The 19,048-nt window shown below is 33.4% G+C and overlaps 1 protein-coding gene and 1 non-coding gene across 2 annotated transcripts; both read right to left on the reverse strand.

Annotated features, from left to right (window-relative positions):
- Window positions 1-7,192: 7,192 nt before the first annotated feature.
- TRNAE-UUC (transfer RNA glutamic acid (anticodon UUC)) lies at window positions 7,193-7,264 on the reverse strand. Its single transcript has one exon. It is a non-coding gene; the product is annotated as a tRNA-Glu (tRNA).
- Window positions 7,265-8,346: 1,082 nt separating this feature from the next.
- LOC130818605 (uncharacterized mitochondrial protein AtMg00810-like) lies at window positions 8,347-10,170 on the reverse strand. Its single transcript, XM_057684768.1, has 2 exons — window positions 10,083-10,170; window positions 8,347-9,975 (listed from the first exon to the last, which is right to left on the reverse strand). The coding sequence occupies exons 1-2, from the start codon at window positions 10,168-10,170 to the stop codon at window positions 9,026-9,028; spliced, it is 1,038 nt and encodes a 345-aa protein (XP_057540751.1). The 3' UTR covers window positions 8,347-9,025.
- Between the last annotated feature and the right edge of the window lie 8,878 nt (window positions 10,171-19,048).

A 19,048-nucleotide genomic window follows, 5' to 3' on the forward strand; every position in this document is an offset into this window, starting at 1 on the left:
CTTCATCAAGAAAACCATTTAAGAAAGCACATTTCACATCCATTTGATATAATTTAAAGTTCATGAATGCAACAAAAGAAATTAAGATTCTTATAGCCTCTAACCTTGCTACCGGAGCAAATGTCTCGGTATAATCAATACCTTCTTGTTGATTGTATCCTTTGACCACGAGCCTTGCTTTGTTTCTAACAATTATTCCATGCTCATCTAGTTTATTCCGAAATACCCATTTCAAGCCGATTACCTTTTTGTGTTTTGGTTTGGGTTCCAAGTGTCATACTTTGTTTCTTTCAAATTCGTTCAATTCATCTTGCATGGCTACAACCCATTCGGAATCCTTTAGAGCTTCTTCATGATTTTTGGGCTCGACTGATTATACGAACGCAAAGTGTGCACAAAAGTTTCTCATTTGAGATCTAGTTTGTGTTCCTTTATTCAAATCACTTATAATCAAATCAAGAGGATGATAACTTTGATATTTCCAAGGTTTGGGCACAAATTCTCTTGTGGGAACAGTAGTATGTTCTGGTTCATCAGCTTGATTGTCATTATGTTCAGCTACTGGATTAGCTTGCTCTTCTGTGGGAACAGCTGGATTGGGAACAGTCTGTTGGTTCTGAAGTACTGGCAGTTCCTGATCAAGATCGTTCCTTTCTGCCTCTTCTGGGATCAGCTGTTCACCTGTTGTTCCTTGATCTTGCATTTTCATTTCTTCTTCATCATTCTCAAGATTTGCAAGACCTATCTTAAAATTATTTGTATCTTGTTCACTTGACAAAAAGTTAGTTTCATCGAAAATTATGTGAACGGATTCTTCCACGCTCATTGTTCTTTTGTTATAAACTCTGTAAGCCTTACTATGTGATGAGTAGCCAAGAAATACTGCTTCATCACTTCTTTCATCAAACTTTTCTATATTTCGTTTTCCATTCACATGAACAAAACATTTGCATCCAAACACACGAAAATAGGAAATATTTGGTTTAACACCTTTAAGCAATTTATAGGGTGTCTTTGAAGTGATTGGTCGTATTAATACACGATTCAAAATATAACATGCAGTATTAACAGCTTCGGCCCAAAAATTTCTATGTAGACCACTAGCAATTAACATGGTTCTAGCCATTTCCTCTAAAGTCCTATTTTTCCTTTCTACTATACCATTTTGTTGTGGTGTTCGTGGTGCCGAAAAATTATGACTTAATCCATGTTCATTGAAATAATTCATGAAACTTGAATTTTCGAATTCTCTTCCATGATCTGACCTTATGTGAATAATTTGATTATTGGTAGATTTTTATATTTTGTTAGCGAAAGAAACAAACTCATTAAAAGCTTCATCTTTACTAACTAAAAATAAAATCCAAGTAAATCTACTGTAATCATCAACAATAACAAACACATATCTTTTGCCACTACGGCTTTGTGTTCTCATAGGTCCACATAGATCCATATGTAATAATTCAAGTGGTTTAGAGGTGGTCACAATATTCTTTGGTTTAAAAGATGACCTCACTTGTTTTCCTTTGGCACAAGGATCACAAATTTCATCCTTAAGGAATTTTATAGCTGGTAATCCTCTAACTAGGTCTTTTGATCTTAATGTATTAATCAATGTATAACTAGCATGACCTAGACGCTTATGCCAAAGAAGTAGGTCGTCTTCTATAACGCTTAGACACGTTAGACTGGTTTTGGGAACAGTGTCCAGGTTCACTACATAAGTATTCACTACATAAGTGTTCCCTTTTCTGATTCCCTCAAGAACGATGTCTCCTGTGTCATTTCTAGAAATAATGCACTTTTCAGAAGTAAAGTTCACAGAGTTACCTTTATCGCAAAATTGAGAAATGCTAAGTAAGTTATGTTTCAAATTCTCGACTAAAAACACATTATCGATAACATGGGAACATGACCTTCCAACTTTTTCTTTGGCGATTATCTCACCTTTCATATTGTCACCGAAGGTAACTGTTCCCCCATCATAGGCTTCAAGTAAGAGAAATTTAGATTTGTCACCCGTCATGTGCTTGGAACACCCACTGTCGAGATACCATGAGCTGTTCCCCCTCACTTGGACTTGAAAGAAATTAATTGTTATTTACAGGAACCCAGGCTGTCTTGGGTTCCTTGTCGATTTTACAAGAATCTTTTTTCTTAATCAGAATGTTATAGACATAATTTCTGTTGGAGACAGTGTACTATTCCCTTTTGGTGCACTGGTCCTTCAGATGGCCAGTTTCTCCACAGAAGGAACAGATTATGTCTCTAAGGAGATCAATGTATACCTTTTTCTTCTTGCTATTCTTAAAGTGATCTAGGCGTTTTGAATTTTTGCTTTTAGCTTCTTGAATCCATTTGGGAACACTTTTGATCTTCCCTTTTTCTCTTGAATTTAATTCAAGCTCTATTTTATCACTGTTGGAGCGTTTGAATTCGAAGCTACTGTCCAGATTTTGAAAATCTGTACACAGGTTCTTAATAGATGCATCGTTTAATTCCATATTCAAGCCTAACAATTTGTATTGCATTAACTTAATATTAAGAATAACCTTTTTCTTTTTAATTCTCTCCATATTTTCCTTTAGAATTATATTTTGGTCCAACAAACTGAAAAATTTGTTTTGGACGTCGGATCTAAAGGTGTTTATATAGGAGACATGGTCTTTACTTACTTTGAGCTCCTTTTCCAATAGGAGACACTTATCATTAAAATTTTCAAGTTTAATTTGTGTCTCCTTTAGCAACTGTATTAATTTATTTTTACTCAATTTGGATGAATGGACAGAAAATGAGTTAGAAGAACATACCTGCTTTATGGCAAAGACATTAATTTCCATCTTCTAAAAATCTTCTTTTTCAAATTCGGTAATGGGTTTGGGAACAATTTCATGATTGGAGTTAATAGTGGTTACCTCATAGTCTCCAATTTTGATGACTCTCCAAACTTGATAATTTTCCGCTTTGATGAAGATCTCCATCCTATTTTTCCATTAAGTGTAGAATTTTCCATCAAACATGGGTGGTCTTTGAGTAGAATATCCTTCTTCCATTCGCTCGTTCATAATTGACATTTTCGGGAACACCAGGATTCTGCCCTCAGGGTTTCCTGATCTACTGGGAACAGGGCTCTGATACCAATTGTAGACTCAATTAGAAACGGGAACAGCAACAAGAGAGGGGTGAATTGTTGTTGTTACTAGTTTAAGCGTTTTTGCCCTCTTTTTGCGGAATTGAATAAAATATATAAAGCTTAAACTTAGAGCGAAATAATTAAAAGAGACAAACGATTTTTACGTGGAAACCTTCTAGGCCTAAATAGAAGGAAAAACCACGACCCCTCGGGATTTTTAAATTCTCCACTATGTTTAAGGCGACTCGTTACAATTACATTAAACATCTTACTTCACTCGAAGCGCATCAACTAGGCCAACTTCTCTCTCAAATTGCTTCACTCAAAGCAACAAACTTAGCTTCACTAAAAGCTAAACTCCACACTAGCTTCACTAAAAGCTATGTCCTTAGCTTTACTCAAAGCTATTCTCTTCTCTAGCTTCACTAGAAGCATTCTAATTCCCCCTAGACTCACCCAAGTCTAGTTACAAAGATTCTCTCAAAAACCCTTACAAAAGGATAAAAATTCTCTAAAAATAAAATCAATAAGTTGCACAAGAAAATATTATAAATTAATTGGCATTTTTAAAACAAAATTTTCTTGTAAAAATTCTCCCAAAATTACGTATGATTTAATGGCTCATACTAAGGCAAGTTTTGAAGAATAACCGAGTCCACTATTTATAGAGCTAAAATCCCTAATAAAAAGGAATATTCCAATCCATTATTCCTTATCCAAAATGATCATGGGAATAATGTGGATTTTAATAACCAAGTCTTCCTACGGTTAATCTTAAAGTAGGCATTTAAACTTGACCAATTCAAGCCCACGATTATTTAGCAATAACCGCTGTTCCCTAATAATAGGTTTTGTTCCCTTAAGCAGCAGTTTCTTCAGCAACAGTTCCTGTTCCCATAATAACGGCTGAAACTTTATGCTATTTATAGAAACGGTTATACTTAATAGGAATGGTTACATGCTAACTAATTATAGGAATGATAACCTATTTTCTAAGATAAAGATCGGTTAAAAATAATAGCAAAGACTTTTTCAACAACAGCTATTCCTATATTTAGCAAATCCAATATTTACTAAATATAGATCCTAAAATAAAGGATCTTTATTTAGAGACTCGTACGTAAAGTAATTTTTAGAAAACTTTTTGCCAATTAAATATAATAATTATTAATGCAACAAATTAACTTTAATTAACACATCAACTAAAAATAATAATTAAAATAATAACCAGAATTTTCAATAGACGTAAGCTGACTCCGGTTCAGGAACAGTGCGCTGTCTCCAATTTCCAATTTTGCTAGAACATCCAACTTGGGAACAGTAGACCTGCTGTCTCCATTTTACATCCCAAGCGATATACTTTTCTAACATCTCTTGAATCCTTTTGACACGTACATTTCCATGAACAAAGCCATAGGTACTATCAACGATCATAATTACGACCGGATATCGACCTGCACATAATCTCTAAAAACATATTTGTTTAAATAAAGTGTAGTCATCATCAAAACTCAAGAGGTCCAACACGTAAAATTTTCCGTTAAATTCTTGTCAATTTCCGTTTAATTCACTATTTTGACGAAACTACCCTTATTAAGTGTTGGTTGTTGTCTTTATAATTTGCCATAAACCATTTTTATACTCTCAAATGTTTAATTCACCGTTTTGAGGTTCACCGTTTAATTCATCAAAACTCTCAAATATTTAGGGCCAATTATAATGACAACAACCAACACTTAATAAGGATAGAAACGTCAAAATGGTAAACTAAACAAAAATTAACAAGAATTTAACGAAAAATGTTACAGCAGTTTGAAAGAAAGTGAAAAACTTACGATTATTATTAATTTTTTATAATTATATTGATTATAAAATTTTAACGTGTAAATTTCACTTGTTAAAGATAATATATAACGGGTTGGCAGGTACCCGACTCAATGTAATGTGGCCCATGACCCAACTCGGTTAAGCCGGGTCGGGTACCCGACCCGAATTATATTCTTTTTGAACACCTGGTTTAGGATGTGGGTCAGCAGATCGGATTTTTGAACACCCCTAGTTGATGGGATATGTATGTAAAGACAATTATTATTTATGCAATGATCAACTTCATAAGATTGGGAAATAATAGTAATTTCATTTAGCTTTTTGAAGGATCCATTGGCAACAAACTAAAAGTAAAGGTTGGATTATTGAACAAAATTTTAAAGGTGGGATTATTGGCATGTATTGGAAACTAAATTGGATTATTATAAAGAAAGAAGAAGATAAAAGGTAACCTGATATAGCAGGTCATTTCTTTGAAGAATCCATTGGCAACAAACTGAAAGCAAAAGGTTGAATTATTAAAAAAATTTCAAAATGTAGAATTATTGGCAGATAATTAAAAATAGGTTGGATTATTTATAACAATTTTTCCAAAAATAAAAGTATAATTAATGAACTATGTAATTATATTATAATTATTTTTCATGAATTAAAAGTAAACTAATTATTAAAAATAGGTGATTGAAATTTTGTTTAATAGCACCATAAGAACCATATTTGTAACCTTGCACAAAGCCCCACATACATTCAAGATGTTATGCTACTAATCACTTTGATTTATTTCTGTTTAGTTCTTTTCAATTCATTTTTAAGAGCACCATAAATTCATTTTCTAATAATAAGTTTTCTAATAATATTTAGGTCAGTGTGTAACAAGATCAAAGACACTAATACAAGGATAAAATATTAGTTGATAATTTAGGAACAATGACATTTTCTGTTAAATCAAGGTCAAAGTATTGATGTCTGATTCAGGATGTTCAGATTACTTAGCAAAGGGGAGAAATAAAGAAACATAAAAGGACGGTGTATTAATTGAAAAGTAATCCAATGAGAACATCTACAATACATGTCACTTAAGTGGTAAGGCTATAAGGTTGCTTTTTCTGAAGTGGGACGAGAGACGATTCTAATTAAAAGACCGTAACGTTAGCCCTTGTAGCTGACTCTACAAGGGGGTATTTTTGGGATCATAAATGTCATTCTAAAAGGTTATTTGGGGCATTCTATGACCACTCAATGATGGACTATAAAATACCCTCATTAACACCAGATATAAGGTAACTAGTCTTCAAGCAATTTAAGTTATTGCTCACAACATTCATTGAGAATTAAGCACATTCAATACATCTTCAAGAAATGCATTTGAACATTGATGAACATTTGTTGAATAAGATAAACATTTGTTAGTTTAAAACAATTGCTTAAGCCTCACGCTGCAAAATCCTAATAACATCCTCCTAGTTAAAGGCCACTGTGCACCTGGAAAGGTATTTGTTAGGCAAATGTTTCATATAAACACGGACTTAGGCGTCGGATAAGGTCTTCGAAAAACCATTTTGGGCCCTCATAATTCTTGTTAATCGTGCATGATTGTACATGGTATTTTAAGGAATGATCTTACTACAAGATTAATTAAATAGCAAGAACAAATCCCATAATTCTAACATTTACCCTTGCTTAAAGGACACAACTTAGGACTAATCCAAATTTATTGATTAATTAATTGTATCCCAAACAAGGCCTTTATTCACTACAATTCTAACATTTAAATTTGTGCGCATAGATAATTTTTTAAAATAACAATAATGTCAAAGTCTTTACTTTTAAAATATTGAAATTAGCTACATATCTAATCAATAAGTTAATCATACTAGTTATTTACATAAATTTTCTTTTCAGATTGAGATGACTTGGACATATGAAAAAAAAAAACTATTCACTATTGATGTACTTGTGAGAATGGTGGAAAGTATATAATGAAGGGTAAGAAAAGTCAAAATAGACCCAAAAGAACGTAAATAACTAGATAAGAAAATAAAATTTAATTTGCATAAATTACATCTCTTTAAGAATCTCACAAATAAGAAACGAGTTAAAATAGTATATGCTTTGTAATCTAATAACAAATACAGACAATAATAAGACACGAAAAAATTGAAAGTTGGGTTGGATAATGTAGCACTTAGAAAAGAATGATACAATCGGAAAAATATGTTAAATTTTAAAAAATTCCGTTGCCGGGAATCGAACCCGGGTCTCCTGGGTGAAAGCCAGACATCCTAACCGCTGGACGACAACGGACTCGTTGACAATGAAATCTCCTCCGCGTTAATTATACGTTCTCCGATTCATGGGATATTTGGTTTTTAGTATTCACTTATTACACTTAATTTTTATTTTATTTTTAATCTATAAATTAAAACATACTCAAGTGAGATCTTGTTTGATTTGTGTCAATGTAAAAATTATTAATATTCACTTTGTATAATATTTCGTTATGTTTATAAAAGATATTAAACATTAAATAAGTGTATTGGATAGTGTGAAAAAGTAAATGTCTCATTTCCTATAAATAGGAGGGATTACGATATAAGGCAACATGGAGTATATTCTGAGTCCTTATGTTATGTTTGAATTTCTAATGTGAAAATGTGTTTTATCTTGTATCATTAATGATTAATTAATACTTTCAATTGAGTTGCATTGGAATCTAAAAATCATGATGGAAAGTATAATTAAGAATTTCAACAACATATGCGTCTTATATTATAATGTTCCTCCTGATATTTTATGAAGTTTTATGAAGTATTTAAACAAGGATAAAAAGTGAATATATTTTTAAAAAAATAATATATATACTTTTAAGGGTTTTATATAAAAAAAATCTTTATATTTTGTTTATAAAGCGCATGTTTTGACATACATAAGGAATAGCGAAATAATTTGCTACATTATATAAACATTATTGAGGATAATTTGACTTTAGTTCAAATCTTTAAAGTTGATTTGTTAAACTGTAAAAGTCACAATAGGTTTTCCTTTAAGAGAGTTTCTCCCTACTGCAAAATTTGGGTTTTCTCTGTCTTCTTTCTTGAAGCTTTTTCTCTTTCTGCAGATTTTCCTTTGCTTTGTTTTATGGAGAGATTAATAAAGGAAAAGAATCCTCGAGTTTCACAAGAAAACTAAACACGTTCTTTGTGAAAAAGAACAAAAATCATAGAAGCGTAGTGCAAAGTTAAAGCGTGCACAAACTTTTTCCAAAAATATCATATCATGCAATCTTATAAAAACAATGTAAAATTTCATTTGACAATTGCATAGTGAATTGTCATATAGAATAAATTTTACCAAAATTACTATCAACTTATTTCTTAATAGGAGTATATAAGTAATATATCACAATTGCCATATAGAATAATTTTACCAAAGTTAACACCAGATTATTCCTTAATATATAAGTAGTTGTTGGAAGATTACATATATTTGTCTCAACACATATGAAAATTTTAATTTGTTGAGTAAAGGCACTATATTTGAACTAAATTTTATTATACTCTCAAATATTTTTACAACTCTTAAACCTCTACTACTTATAATTTTCTACCCTCTAACCTATCACTACAATACTTTAGAAGAGGACACTACTTGGAACCCTTACTTGCTCTCTTGCTTGGTACCTACACTCATGCCGTGACCACCTATTTATACTACTCCAATGGAGCTATCTAGGTACAAGATATTTTCTAAGAAAATTCTAGATTTAAGATATTTATACTTAGATATTTTTAGAGCACATTCTAGAGTTGAGATATTTTCTCATTCTCTAGATTATTATTCCAAAATATTTTCATTCTTTATTATTTTAGAATTCTCTTGATCTTGGGCTTAATAGACTTGGGCTTAATAACTTGGGCCTCAGCGTTGATCATCAACACTCCCCCTCAACGCTGACTTGCTGCACATTCCAAGTTGTTCTCGCATGTCTTGGAACTTGCCCGTACTGAGTCCTTTTGTGAAGATGTCTGCAACTTGCTCTTCCGTCGGTGTTAGCTTCATTTGGATTTAGCCTTGCAGGACCTTCTCTCGAATAAAGTGATAATGTACTTCGATGTGTTTGGTCCTTGCGTGAAATACTGGATTTTCTGCCAGACAAACTGCTGACCTGTTGTCACAATGAAGTGTTACCTGTCCGGCTGGTTGATGAAGATCTTTCAATAGATGTGTCATCCACGTGCTCTCCTGCGCAGCCATAGTTGTCGCCCTATACTCTGCCTCAGTTGTTGAGAGTGACACCGTAGGTTGTCTTTTGCTACACCACGACACGGCTTCTGATCCTATGCTAAAGACAAAACCTATTGTTGACCGCCTTGTGTCATAATCTCCAGCGTAGTCAGCATCACAGTAGCCAACCACTTGACATTCTCCACCCTTTTGATAAAGGATGCCATAGTCTAGAGTACCCTTCACATATCGAAGGATTCTCTTGACAGCTTCCAAGTGTGGCTTCTTTGGGTTCTGCATATGACGACTCACTACTCCAACCGCATATGCAATGTCGGGTCGAGTGAGGGTCAGATTCAGAAGACTTCCAACAAGTTGTCGATACATTCTTGTATCTTTGAGGTCCTTTCCTTCCCCTATACGCAACTTGTTGTTTGGCTCCATAGGCGTCAGGAGTGGTTTGCAGTTTAAAATTTTGTTTGCTTCTAAGATTTCTCTTGCATACTTGTGTTGACAGAGAAACATAGCTTCTCTAACCTTCTCGACCTCGAGCCCCAAGAAATGTTTTAATTCTCCTAGCTCCTTCATCTGAAACCGAACTGATAGGTTCTCCCTTGTTCGGCTGATTTCTTCAACTAGGTCTCCGGTTATGATGAGGTCATCTACGTATACTAGGACTGTAGCTATCTTGTCTCCATTATTTTTAACAAATAGGCTTGAGTTTGCGGTAGCAGGTGTATAACCACTCTGTACGAGAAATTCAGCGATTTTCCGTACCATGCCCTTGGTGCCTGCTTTAGACCATATAGTGCCTTCTTAAGTTTGCAGACGTACCTTGGATGAGCGTTTCTCTCAAATCCTTGTGGCTGCTCCATATATATCTCCCGATCGAGCTCACCGTACAAGAAGGCATTCTTCACATCTAGCTGCCATACCTTCCACTCTCTACTTGCTGCAAAGGCTAGAAGGACCCGTATGGTTGTCATCTAGACCACTATACTAAACGTCTCATCATAGTCTAGGCCGTACTGCTGTGAGAATCCTCTTGCCACTAGGCGTGCCTTATATCTCTCAATTGATCCATCCGATCGAGTCTTTATCTTGTATACCCACTTGCACGAGATTGGATTGACTTCAACTGGTTTTGGCACCAACTCCTAAGTTTGATTTTGCCTTAAGGCCGCCATCTCCTCTTTCATTGCCTTGCGCCAATGTTCTAATTTGGCTGCTTCTTCATAGGTTGATGGCTCTGAGGTATCCTCGATCACAACAGTATTTGCATACCTTGGATTTGGTTGCCTCTTCCTTGATGATCGTCTTGGGAGTTGAGGTACCTCTTCACTTTCTTTAACCTGGAGTGGAGGCTCTCCTTCAACTTCTTCATGTACTCCAGTACGCCAAGGACACTTTGCCTTGAATGAACTCGAGGTGTCACCTTTTTCGGATGCTGGTGTTTCTTGATCTTCTCTTTGGTCTCTTGCATCTTCAATCGTCGACTCTAGATCTTTCGATGCAATTTGAGGTGTGTGTTCTGGAGTCCACCATGCCGATGCTTCATCGAAGACCACATTTCTTGAAGTGTGGATGCGCCCGGTTGTCGGATCACAACACCTCCATCCTTTTCTTGCAGAGTCGTATCCAACGAAGATGCACCTTATTGCCTTTTTGTCAAATTTAGTACGGAGATGATCTGGTACGAACACGTAGCACACGCACCCGAATACTTTGAAGTGACCTACTACGGGTTTTCTCTTCCAAAACTTTTCATATGGAGAGATAAATCCCAAATTCTCTTGAGGTAGTCGATTGATGATATGAGCCGCTGTTTTCATGCACTCAGCCCAAAATCTCCCTGGCACATTCCTCGCATGTAGCATACTTCGGCATACTTCTGCCAAGTGTCGATTCTTCCTTTCAGCTACACCATTTTGTTGAGGTGTATTGGGGCAGGTCAATTGTCTCTTTATCTTGTGCTCCTTTAGGTAGGAATCAAACTCGTAATTTACATATTCCCTACCGTTGTTCGTTCGGAGACACCTTACTTTCTTGTTGAGTTCACTCTCCGCATTCTCTCTAAATTGTTTGAATTTGGAGAGTGCCTCAGATTTTTCTTTCATAAAGAGAACCCACACATACCTTGAGAATTCGTCGATGAAGATCACCATGTACTTGGACCTGTTTATGGATGCTTGTCTTACGGGACCAAAGACATCTGAGTGCATCAGTTCCAAAGGCTCCTTGGCTCGAAACTTTGAAGGTTGATAAGGAAGTTGGTGAGCCTTACCGTATTGACATCCAGCACAGATCGTGTCAGTACGTACTTCAACTTTGGATATACTGGCAACCATCGACTTCTCGACCATCATTTTGAGCTTGTGATAGCTCACATGCCCCAATCGTGCGTGCCAGAGGTCGGCAGTCTCATTCCTCTGAGTCCTATCTACGTAAGCGGATTCTTCTGACATTACGTAGATTGACTGCGATTTTCGACCCTCCATTATTGGCGTTTCTGTTGCTACAAGATTTCGGTAGACCCTTACTCTTTGTGGTCCAAACAAGACGTAGCAACCTTGCTTTGTCAGTTGCGATACTGACAGCAAGTTCTTCTTTAGACCGGGGACATGAAAAACATTCTCTAGTTAGACTGGAGTATAATTTGGTCCAGGAGTGACTTTTGTCTTACCGACGTAGCGGATGGGCAGTTTGGAGTTGTTGGCTGTTACGATGACTTGATTTCCTTTGTACTTCTCCAAGTCTTCTAACTTTTGTACGTCCCCTGTCATATTATTTGAGCAATCAGAATCAATTATCCAGTCACTCCTATAGTTGATTTTCTCCTCCTTGGGTACCACCGCGAGAGCAACTTCTTCATTCTCCTCCACTTGTGAAGATGCTATTGCGATTGTGAAGCATCCCATGTTTCTTCATTGTCGCTGCTTTCTTGAGCCATTTGTTCCTGGCTCTTCGAGGTTGCGACATTTCCGTGGCCTTTCTTTCTCTTGTACCAGCAATCTCGTGCATAGTGTCCCTTCTTACCACAGTTGTAGCAACGATCTTTTTGATCGTCATCTTCCTGACACTGAGTTTGAGCTCCCACTGAAGCTTTCCTCCCCAGGTTGGGCTTCCATTGTTGACCAGGTTTGCCTTTGACATTCGGCTTTGACTTGTGTCGACCTTTCTTCTGGCCTCCAAATAAAGCCTCTTCTTCCTTCCTAGGCGAGACTCTAGTGATTTGCCTCGTCAAAGCCTCCTGATTAGCGAGCATGTTCTCCAACTCTAGCAACGTCGGCTGAGTCGACCACCCTCGGATGGCTGCCATGAACCCACTAAACTCGGTTCTTAGGCCATGGGCGATTATCCTCCTCATGCGTTGCTCGCTAATGTTTTCTTCAGGGTCAAGTTCGGCAATCTCGCTACAAAGAGACTTAACTTTCTTGAAGTATTGATTTATTGTCAAGTCCCCTTGTGATATTGTCATTAGCTCACTTTCCAACAGTTGGAGTCGAGCGTCATTCTTTTTTTGAGAACAACGCTGCTAGGTTGTCCCAAGCAACCTTCGGGGTTTCTGCTTTTTGTATGTACTCAACCAGCTCTTTATCAATTGTTGTTTTGAGTACATACATTGCCTTACCAGCTTTAACATTCCACCTTCTAAAGGCTTAATTTTCAACTACTGTGCTTTTCTTGTCGGAGTCAACAGTTACTATCTTTGGTTCCGGCGGAATCGTATTGCATCCGCCTACCACCTCCCATAGATCCTGACCTTGAAGGTAGGACTCTATGCAGGTGCTCCAATATGTATTGTAATATAACTTCTCAAGACCACCAGTCATACCTGCTAAATCCATAGCGACTTTGTGAAGCAAGCCTTCTCACAAGTCTTCGGTCCTTCGTCTTCGCAACTTCGGACTCCTTCTAACCGATCTTGTGGCAGAACGTCAGCAGGCACCCTTCCAACTAGTGATCGCCCAACTATACTTGCCAACCTGCGACTAGTCTCCGATCGTCGACTTGACAGAATCACCCCGATCCGGCTCTGATACCAGATTGTTGAGTAAAGGCACTATATTTGAACTAAATTTTATTATACTCTCAAATATTTTTACAACTCTTAAACCTCTACTAATTATAATTTTCTACCCTCTAACCTATCACTACAATACTTTAGAAGAGGACACTACTTGGAACCCTTACTTGCTCTCTTGCTTGGTACCTATACTCATGCCGTGACCACCTATTTATACTACTCCAATGGAGCTATCTAGGTACAAGATATTTTCTAAGAAAATTCTAGATTTAAGATATTTATACTTAGATATTTTTAGAGCACATTCTAGAGTTGAGATATTTTCTCATTCTCTAGATTATTATTCCAAAATATTTTCATTCTTTATTATTCTAGAATTCTCTTGATCTTGGGCTTGATAACTTGGGCCTCAGCGTTGATCATCAACATAATCAATACTTATATTGACAATTAAAATTTTTTCATTCATTATCATCGTCATACCTAGTGTATCCCGCCCATAAAAATCTATGGTCGTGGTCTGGGAAGGGAAGGACGACAACAACTCATACTTATAAAGGAGAGCACGACCGAAGAGTCCTCCAACTCGAGAAAGAATAAGATAAGTTTCTACAACTGATGAGACCGAGTGAAGCTGAAGCTAACTCCGCAAGTATGCATTTTATCACATACAAGCGTGACCCTTAAATATAAGATATATATAAATAGAATCCATATGGATAAAATAAAATAAAGTAAAAAAATAATAAAAAATAAAAATGAAAACAACAACAACAATAATATTAATAATAATAATAATAATAATAATAATAATAATAATAATAGCAAGTAGAAGTCAGAGAATAAGAACACTAACAAGTAAATAATTTTTTTTGTTAAATGGCGATGGCAAGGGCGGGATCAATTTTGATTTGTCTATTGCCATCATATAGACTAGGAATCTAGGATTGCTATTTTTATTTGATAATTGATAGGTATAGATTCTCCATTATTTGATCTCAGCGTGTTTTGAGATTATTTTTTTTAAATAAAATTGATATTAATAATTTAATCGTTTACCTTTTGGTTGTAAATAATTTCAACTTTATATTATTTTTTAAAAAATTAACTTTTGCCTTTAGTTTGTTGTTAACATACTAATATGATATACTGATAGTAAACTAAGAGCAAAGGTTGAACTATTATAAAATAAAATGTCATATTATAGCAAATAAATGATAAATATTGGATTATTAAAAGGTATTCTAAATGTGAGATTATTTAGAGCGGATAGGTGAAAGATTAAATTAATATTAATTTTTCCTTTAGACTTTTAGTTGATTTTTGATTTTTTAGCTTGTCAAATAATTAAAGTGTTTGATAAATGATTTTTGAATCAGTTGAAAAGCTATTTATTAGCTTTTAAGGTGTTTGACAAGTGACTTTTTTAGGTTGCCTTTTAAATTTTGACTTTTTAATTGGTCAAAAACCAAAAAAAGTGTTTGATATATGATTTTTAAGTCAGCTGAAAAGTGACTTTTAAGCTAAAACAAAAATGCTACTCTGTTGTATTTTTTCCATTAACTTTTGGCTTTTAGTATATTTTTTTAATAAACAGTCAACAACTAACAACTAACAAATAATTTTTACCAAACAACTTCATAACAATTGGCTTAAACAACTAGCTTATCAATCAATACTTCATGCTGGTCATACTAGCGAATAACTTCAGCAAGTACAACCATTTTCCAAACAGCCTCGTTAGTTTTTTGGTAATTGATTTTTCTTCATTAAACAGTTAACAGGTAACAAATAATTTTTACCAAATATATTCATAAAAATTGACTTAAACACCTAACATAAACATTTCAATCAAGACTTCCAACTAGCTAAACTAGCCAACAACTTAGGCCAACAGCTCCAACTAATGGTCGTTTGTCAAACACATTCTATCCCTCACATGTTCCATTAAGACTTCTTGTAACTTTATTTTCAGGTTTTTTTTTTTTAAATCTTATTTACAATTATTTTGTAATAAATTCTATCTAGCATTTAAACCTTAAAAAATCATTATAAAAAGAAATTTTTTATTCAAATTAAAATATTAGGCAGAGTTAGCTTTCTTAGATACTCCCTCTCTCCATGTTGATTGACACGGTAAGAGAAAAGTATTTTTCAATTTGTAAATGGAGCATAATAATAATAAAACATAAAAGACAACTAGATGAAAAAAATGTTAATGAAATGCAAAAAATGACTTTGTATATATAAAATAAAAGAATTAAAAAAGAATGTTAAATCACTAACTAAAAAACATTATATGTGTATCATTTATTTCCTCCGTCCTGAAATAGTCATTATATTAAAATTATTGGTATATTTATCTTTCAAACTAATTTTATATATTGCGATTAATATGTTAAAAAAATATAATCAAGTGAGATTTTATTTGAATTGTCTAATAGATTTTCATAATATCAAATTTTTATAATTTGCAGTTAAACGTAGCTTAAAATATAAATGATGGAGATTAGGCATTAAATTGTGTAAAAAAATGAAATGTAGGAACTATAATGGAATGAAGGAAGTACAATACATTATTTATTTATTTTAAATTAAATCAACATATACTCCGTTCGTTCTTTATAGAAGTCCCCACATTCTATTTTGAGTGATCCATTTGTTGTTCCCATAAGGAATATTTTCATTTATATTACAAATTTTGGACAAAAGAACCTTCTTCATCATCATTTTAATATTTTAATAATGCTTGTGGTACCTACATTTTTTCCACTAACTACATTATATTTTTAACTAATTTTACAATAACATTTTTTATCCGTTGTGGTCCCCATTTTTTTCCATCAACTTTCTTTTAATATTTTTTAAATGTTTATGTTCCCCACTTTAACTCCATCAAATGTATTATTCGATGAAATAATATATCTACTATTTAAAAAATTCTTTTTTTTAATCCCCGTGAACATTCCTTATGAGAATTTCATTAAGAAACGGATGGAGTATTTGATTTCAAATACAAGATTAATTTTTAGAAAAAATTATAAGAAACTACCTAATATATAGATCTATTTGCAAAAAACTACCTTTTATATATATATATATATATATATATATATATATATATATATATATATATATATATATATATATATATGGGAGGGATCCATTGAGAAGGAGTCTCAAAATGAGAAGGATGAGAAGGATTTATAGCCATAGATCTTATGAAGATCAAACGGGTAAGAATAAAAAGGGTTGAACCGTGACTATAAAGAAAATAAAGAAAATGGTCCAAAAAATAGGTTTCTCCCTCCTTTGAAAACCAAAATTGTTGCTCATCTTCTCTTCCTTGAAAACCAAAAACGCTGCTCCATCTTCTCTTCGATCTTCAATTCATGAAAACCAAAAATTTCTTGCGATTCTCTTCTTTTCATCGTTGTCATAGACAAATGATGTAAGTTTTTTTACAGATTTTAATATGTTTTTCAAATCATTTTCAAATTAGTAATTAATCTAGGGTTTTCTAATTGGGGAAAAATTTCATCTCTAATCTCACTTCAATCTGTAGAAATTGATTGTTATTATTGTGTTATATTGTGTTGCATTTGTTTGGAATTAGGCTTTCCATATTTGTCTTTGACAATAGACATCTATTTTACTTTCTTTGCTTCCATTAATATCCTGATTAGACAAAGTTTCATGGTTCCACCTTTAATCTAGCATTTTCTGAGTTATTTTTCTCATTATGTTGATTTGTTGCATCTTTCACATGTTAGGTTACTATATCTTTGAACAAGGTTACTATAATGTTACTATATGATTTCGTTGTGTTATTATATACCAGATCATAGTTAAGATATTTTGCTTATGAATAACTGTGAAAAAAAAATTAAAGAACTTTAGGGATTAAACTAGAGTAAAACTTCTATGTTTTGTGTTCTAGGGTAATAAAAAAACAAAATTTATAATTTGACTATGATTTAATGCAGAAAAGTTGATTTATGTAAGAAGATCAGATGCTGAAAATGAAGAGATTGTTAAGATGACTATTTATTTACTAGTATGCTCTTGTAAAAGATTTAAACATACTATTCCGTTGTAATTTGATACTATGTTATAAATAAAGGTTACTATGATTATATATAGTTACTATCTTCTATTTTGTAATTGTGAAAAAACTTTGCTGAGTTAATGATATACGATATTCTTAGATGATCTTGTAAAAGTTAATGACATACTATGTTCTTAGAAAATGATACTATGTTATGATTAAATGTTACTATGTTCATTTTAAAAGTTACTATGTTCTGTATAAGATTATAAATTATTTCATATATCATGCTCTTATAACATGATACCATGTTATGATAAAAGGTTACTATGATTATTTAGAGTTACTGTCTCCTCATATGATTATAATGAAGTTTTGTTGAAGCTCACTGTTCAGTACAAGATACTATGTTGATTTTAAAAGTTACTATATTCAGTATAAGTTAATGAGATACTATGTTCTTAGAAAAAGATACTATGTTGTGAATAAAGGCTACTATGATTATGTATAGTTATTGTCTTCTCTTTAGTAATTGTGAAAAAACTTTGCTGATTTAGTGATATACTAATATGTTAAATGATGTTGTAAAAGTTTATGACATACTATGTTCTTAGAAAAAGATACTATGTTATGATTTATAATTACTATGCTCATTTTAAAAGTTACTATGTATTGTATAAGATTATAAATTATTGCACATACCATACTCTTGTAACATGATACTATGTTATGATTAAAGGTTACTATAAATATGTATACATACTGCCTCCTAATTACTATGTACTTGAACATGGTTGTAACACCCCGTAATTTATTACGTTAATATTGTAATTTTTTTTAAATAATTTAAGAAAAATACAGTGAAAAGATCACTATGCTCAGGATAAAGATGACAATGTTAGTAACTAAAATTACTATGTACTAAACTAAGTCGAGCAAAAAGTCGCCTGAAGACACCTTTCGATCACTTCGTTCTTTATTCAATATATTTTTGATAAAGATACCATTTACAATACTAAAGTAATTATTCTAATCACATTAGCTAGTAATATTTTTCCTTCTAATTGAAACTAGTAGACAAAAACAAAACAAGTTCAGCTTTCTACAACTAAAAACTTTTCCCATTGGCGAATCTTTTTCCTTCTAATTGAAACTTGTTTGGCAATGGAGCGTCTTTTCTCCTTGAAATTGGACATATCATCTAAAACTTGAGATCTTTTCTAGTTGAAATCAGATAACAACAAAGAACTTGCAATCTTAGTTCTCGCAACATGCCTCAATAGAGCCTGCATAAGAAATTATCCAATTCATTTAATTAGAGTGTCCTTTAATGTACATTTAAAAATAATAAAAAGAAGAAAATCGTAACTGCATTCAACATTGGACATTGAAAATCATTTGTTCCTTCAAAAAGAAGCATGCTTATTTAGTGGCGAATCCAAGGTTCAAACTCTCTGGAGGCACCACCATATGGATGATTGTCTTACCCTCCACTACCCAAAACACCCCAAAATAATCAGAGAAATTGATTGTCTTGCAAAAATTTTCACTATCACAAAGGATAAATTAGTACACCACACTATAAATCTCAATCTCTACTATTCTAAATCGACCACCAAATCACTAAATCTCTCTCTCCGTCCTTGTAAATTTGTATAAGATAATGACACTTCGGGAAACATCGTCAATTTATGACAATGTCAAAAAATAACTTCATAACAATAAGAAACAATGGGACAACATCAAAAGATGCTTCAAAACAGGGAGAAGAATAATCACAACCCCATGA

This window comes from Amaranthus tricolor, chromosome 7, assembly GCF_026212465.1.
Source record: "Amaranthus tricolor cultivar Red isolate AtriRed21 chromosome 7, ASM2621246v1, whole genome shotgun sequence".
In the NCBI taxonomy this organism is placed as follows: domain Eukaryota; kingdom Viridiplantae; phylum Streptophyta; class Magnoliopsida; order Caryophyllales; family Amaranthaceae; genus Amaranthus; species Amaranthus tricolor.

Excerpts from the sequence above, each read along its gene's own strand:
- LOC130818605 (XM_057684768.1), bottom strand. The coding sequence starts at position 10,170 with ATGACAACCATACGGGTCCTTCTAGCCTTTGCAGCAAGTAGAGAGTGG. Across the intron at positions 9,976-10,082 it reads GAAGAATGCCTTCTTGTACG|GCACCAAGGGCATGGTACGG; the intron begins GTGAGCTCGATC and ends GGTCTAAAGCAG.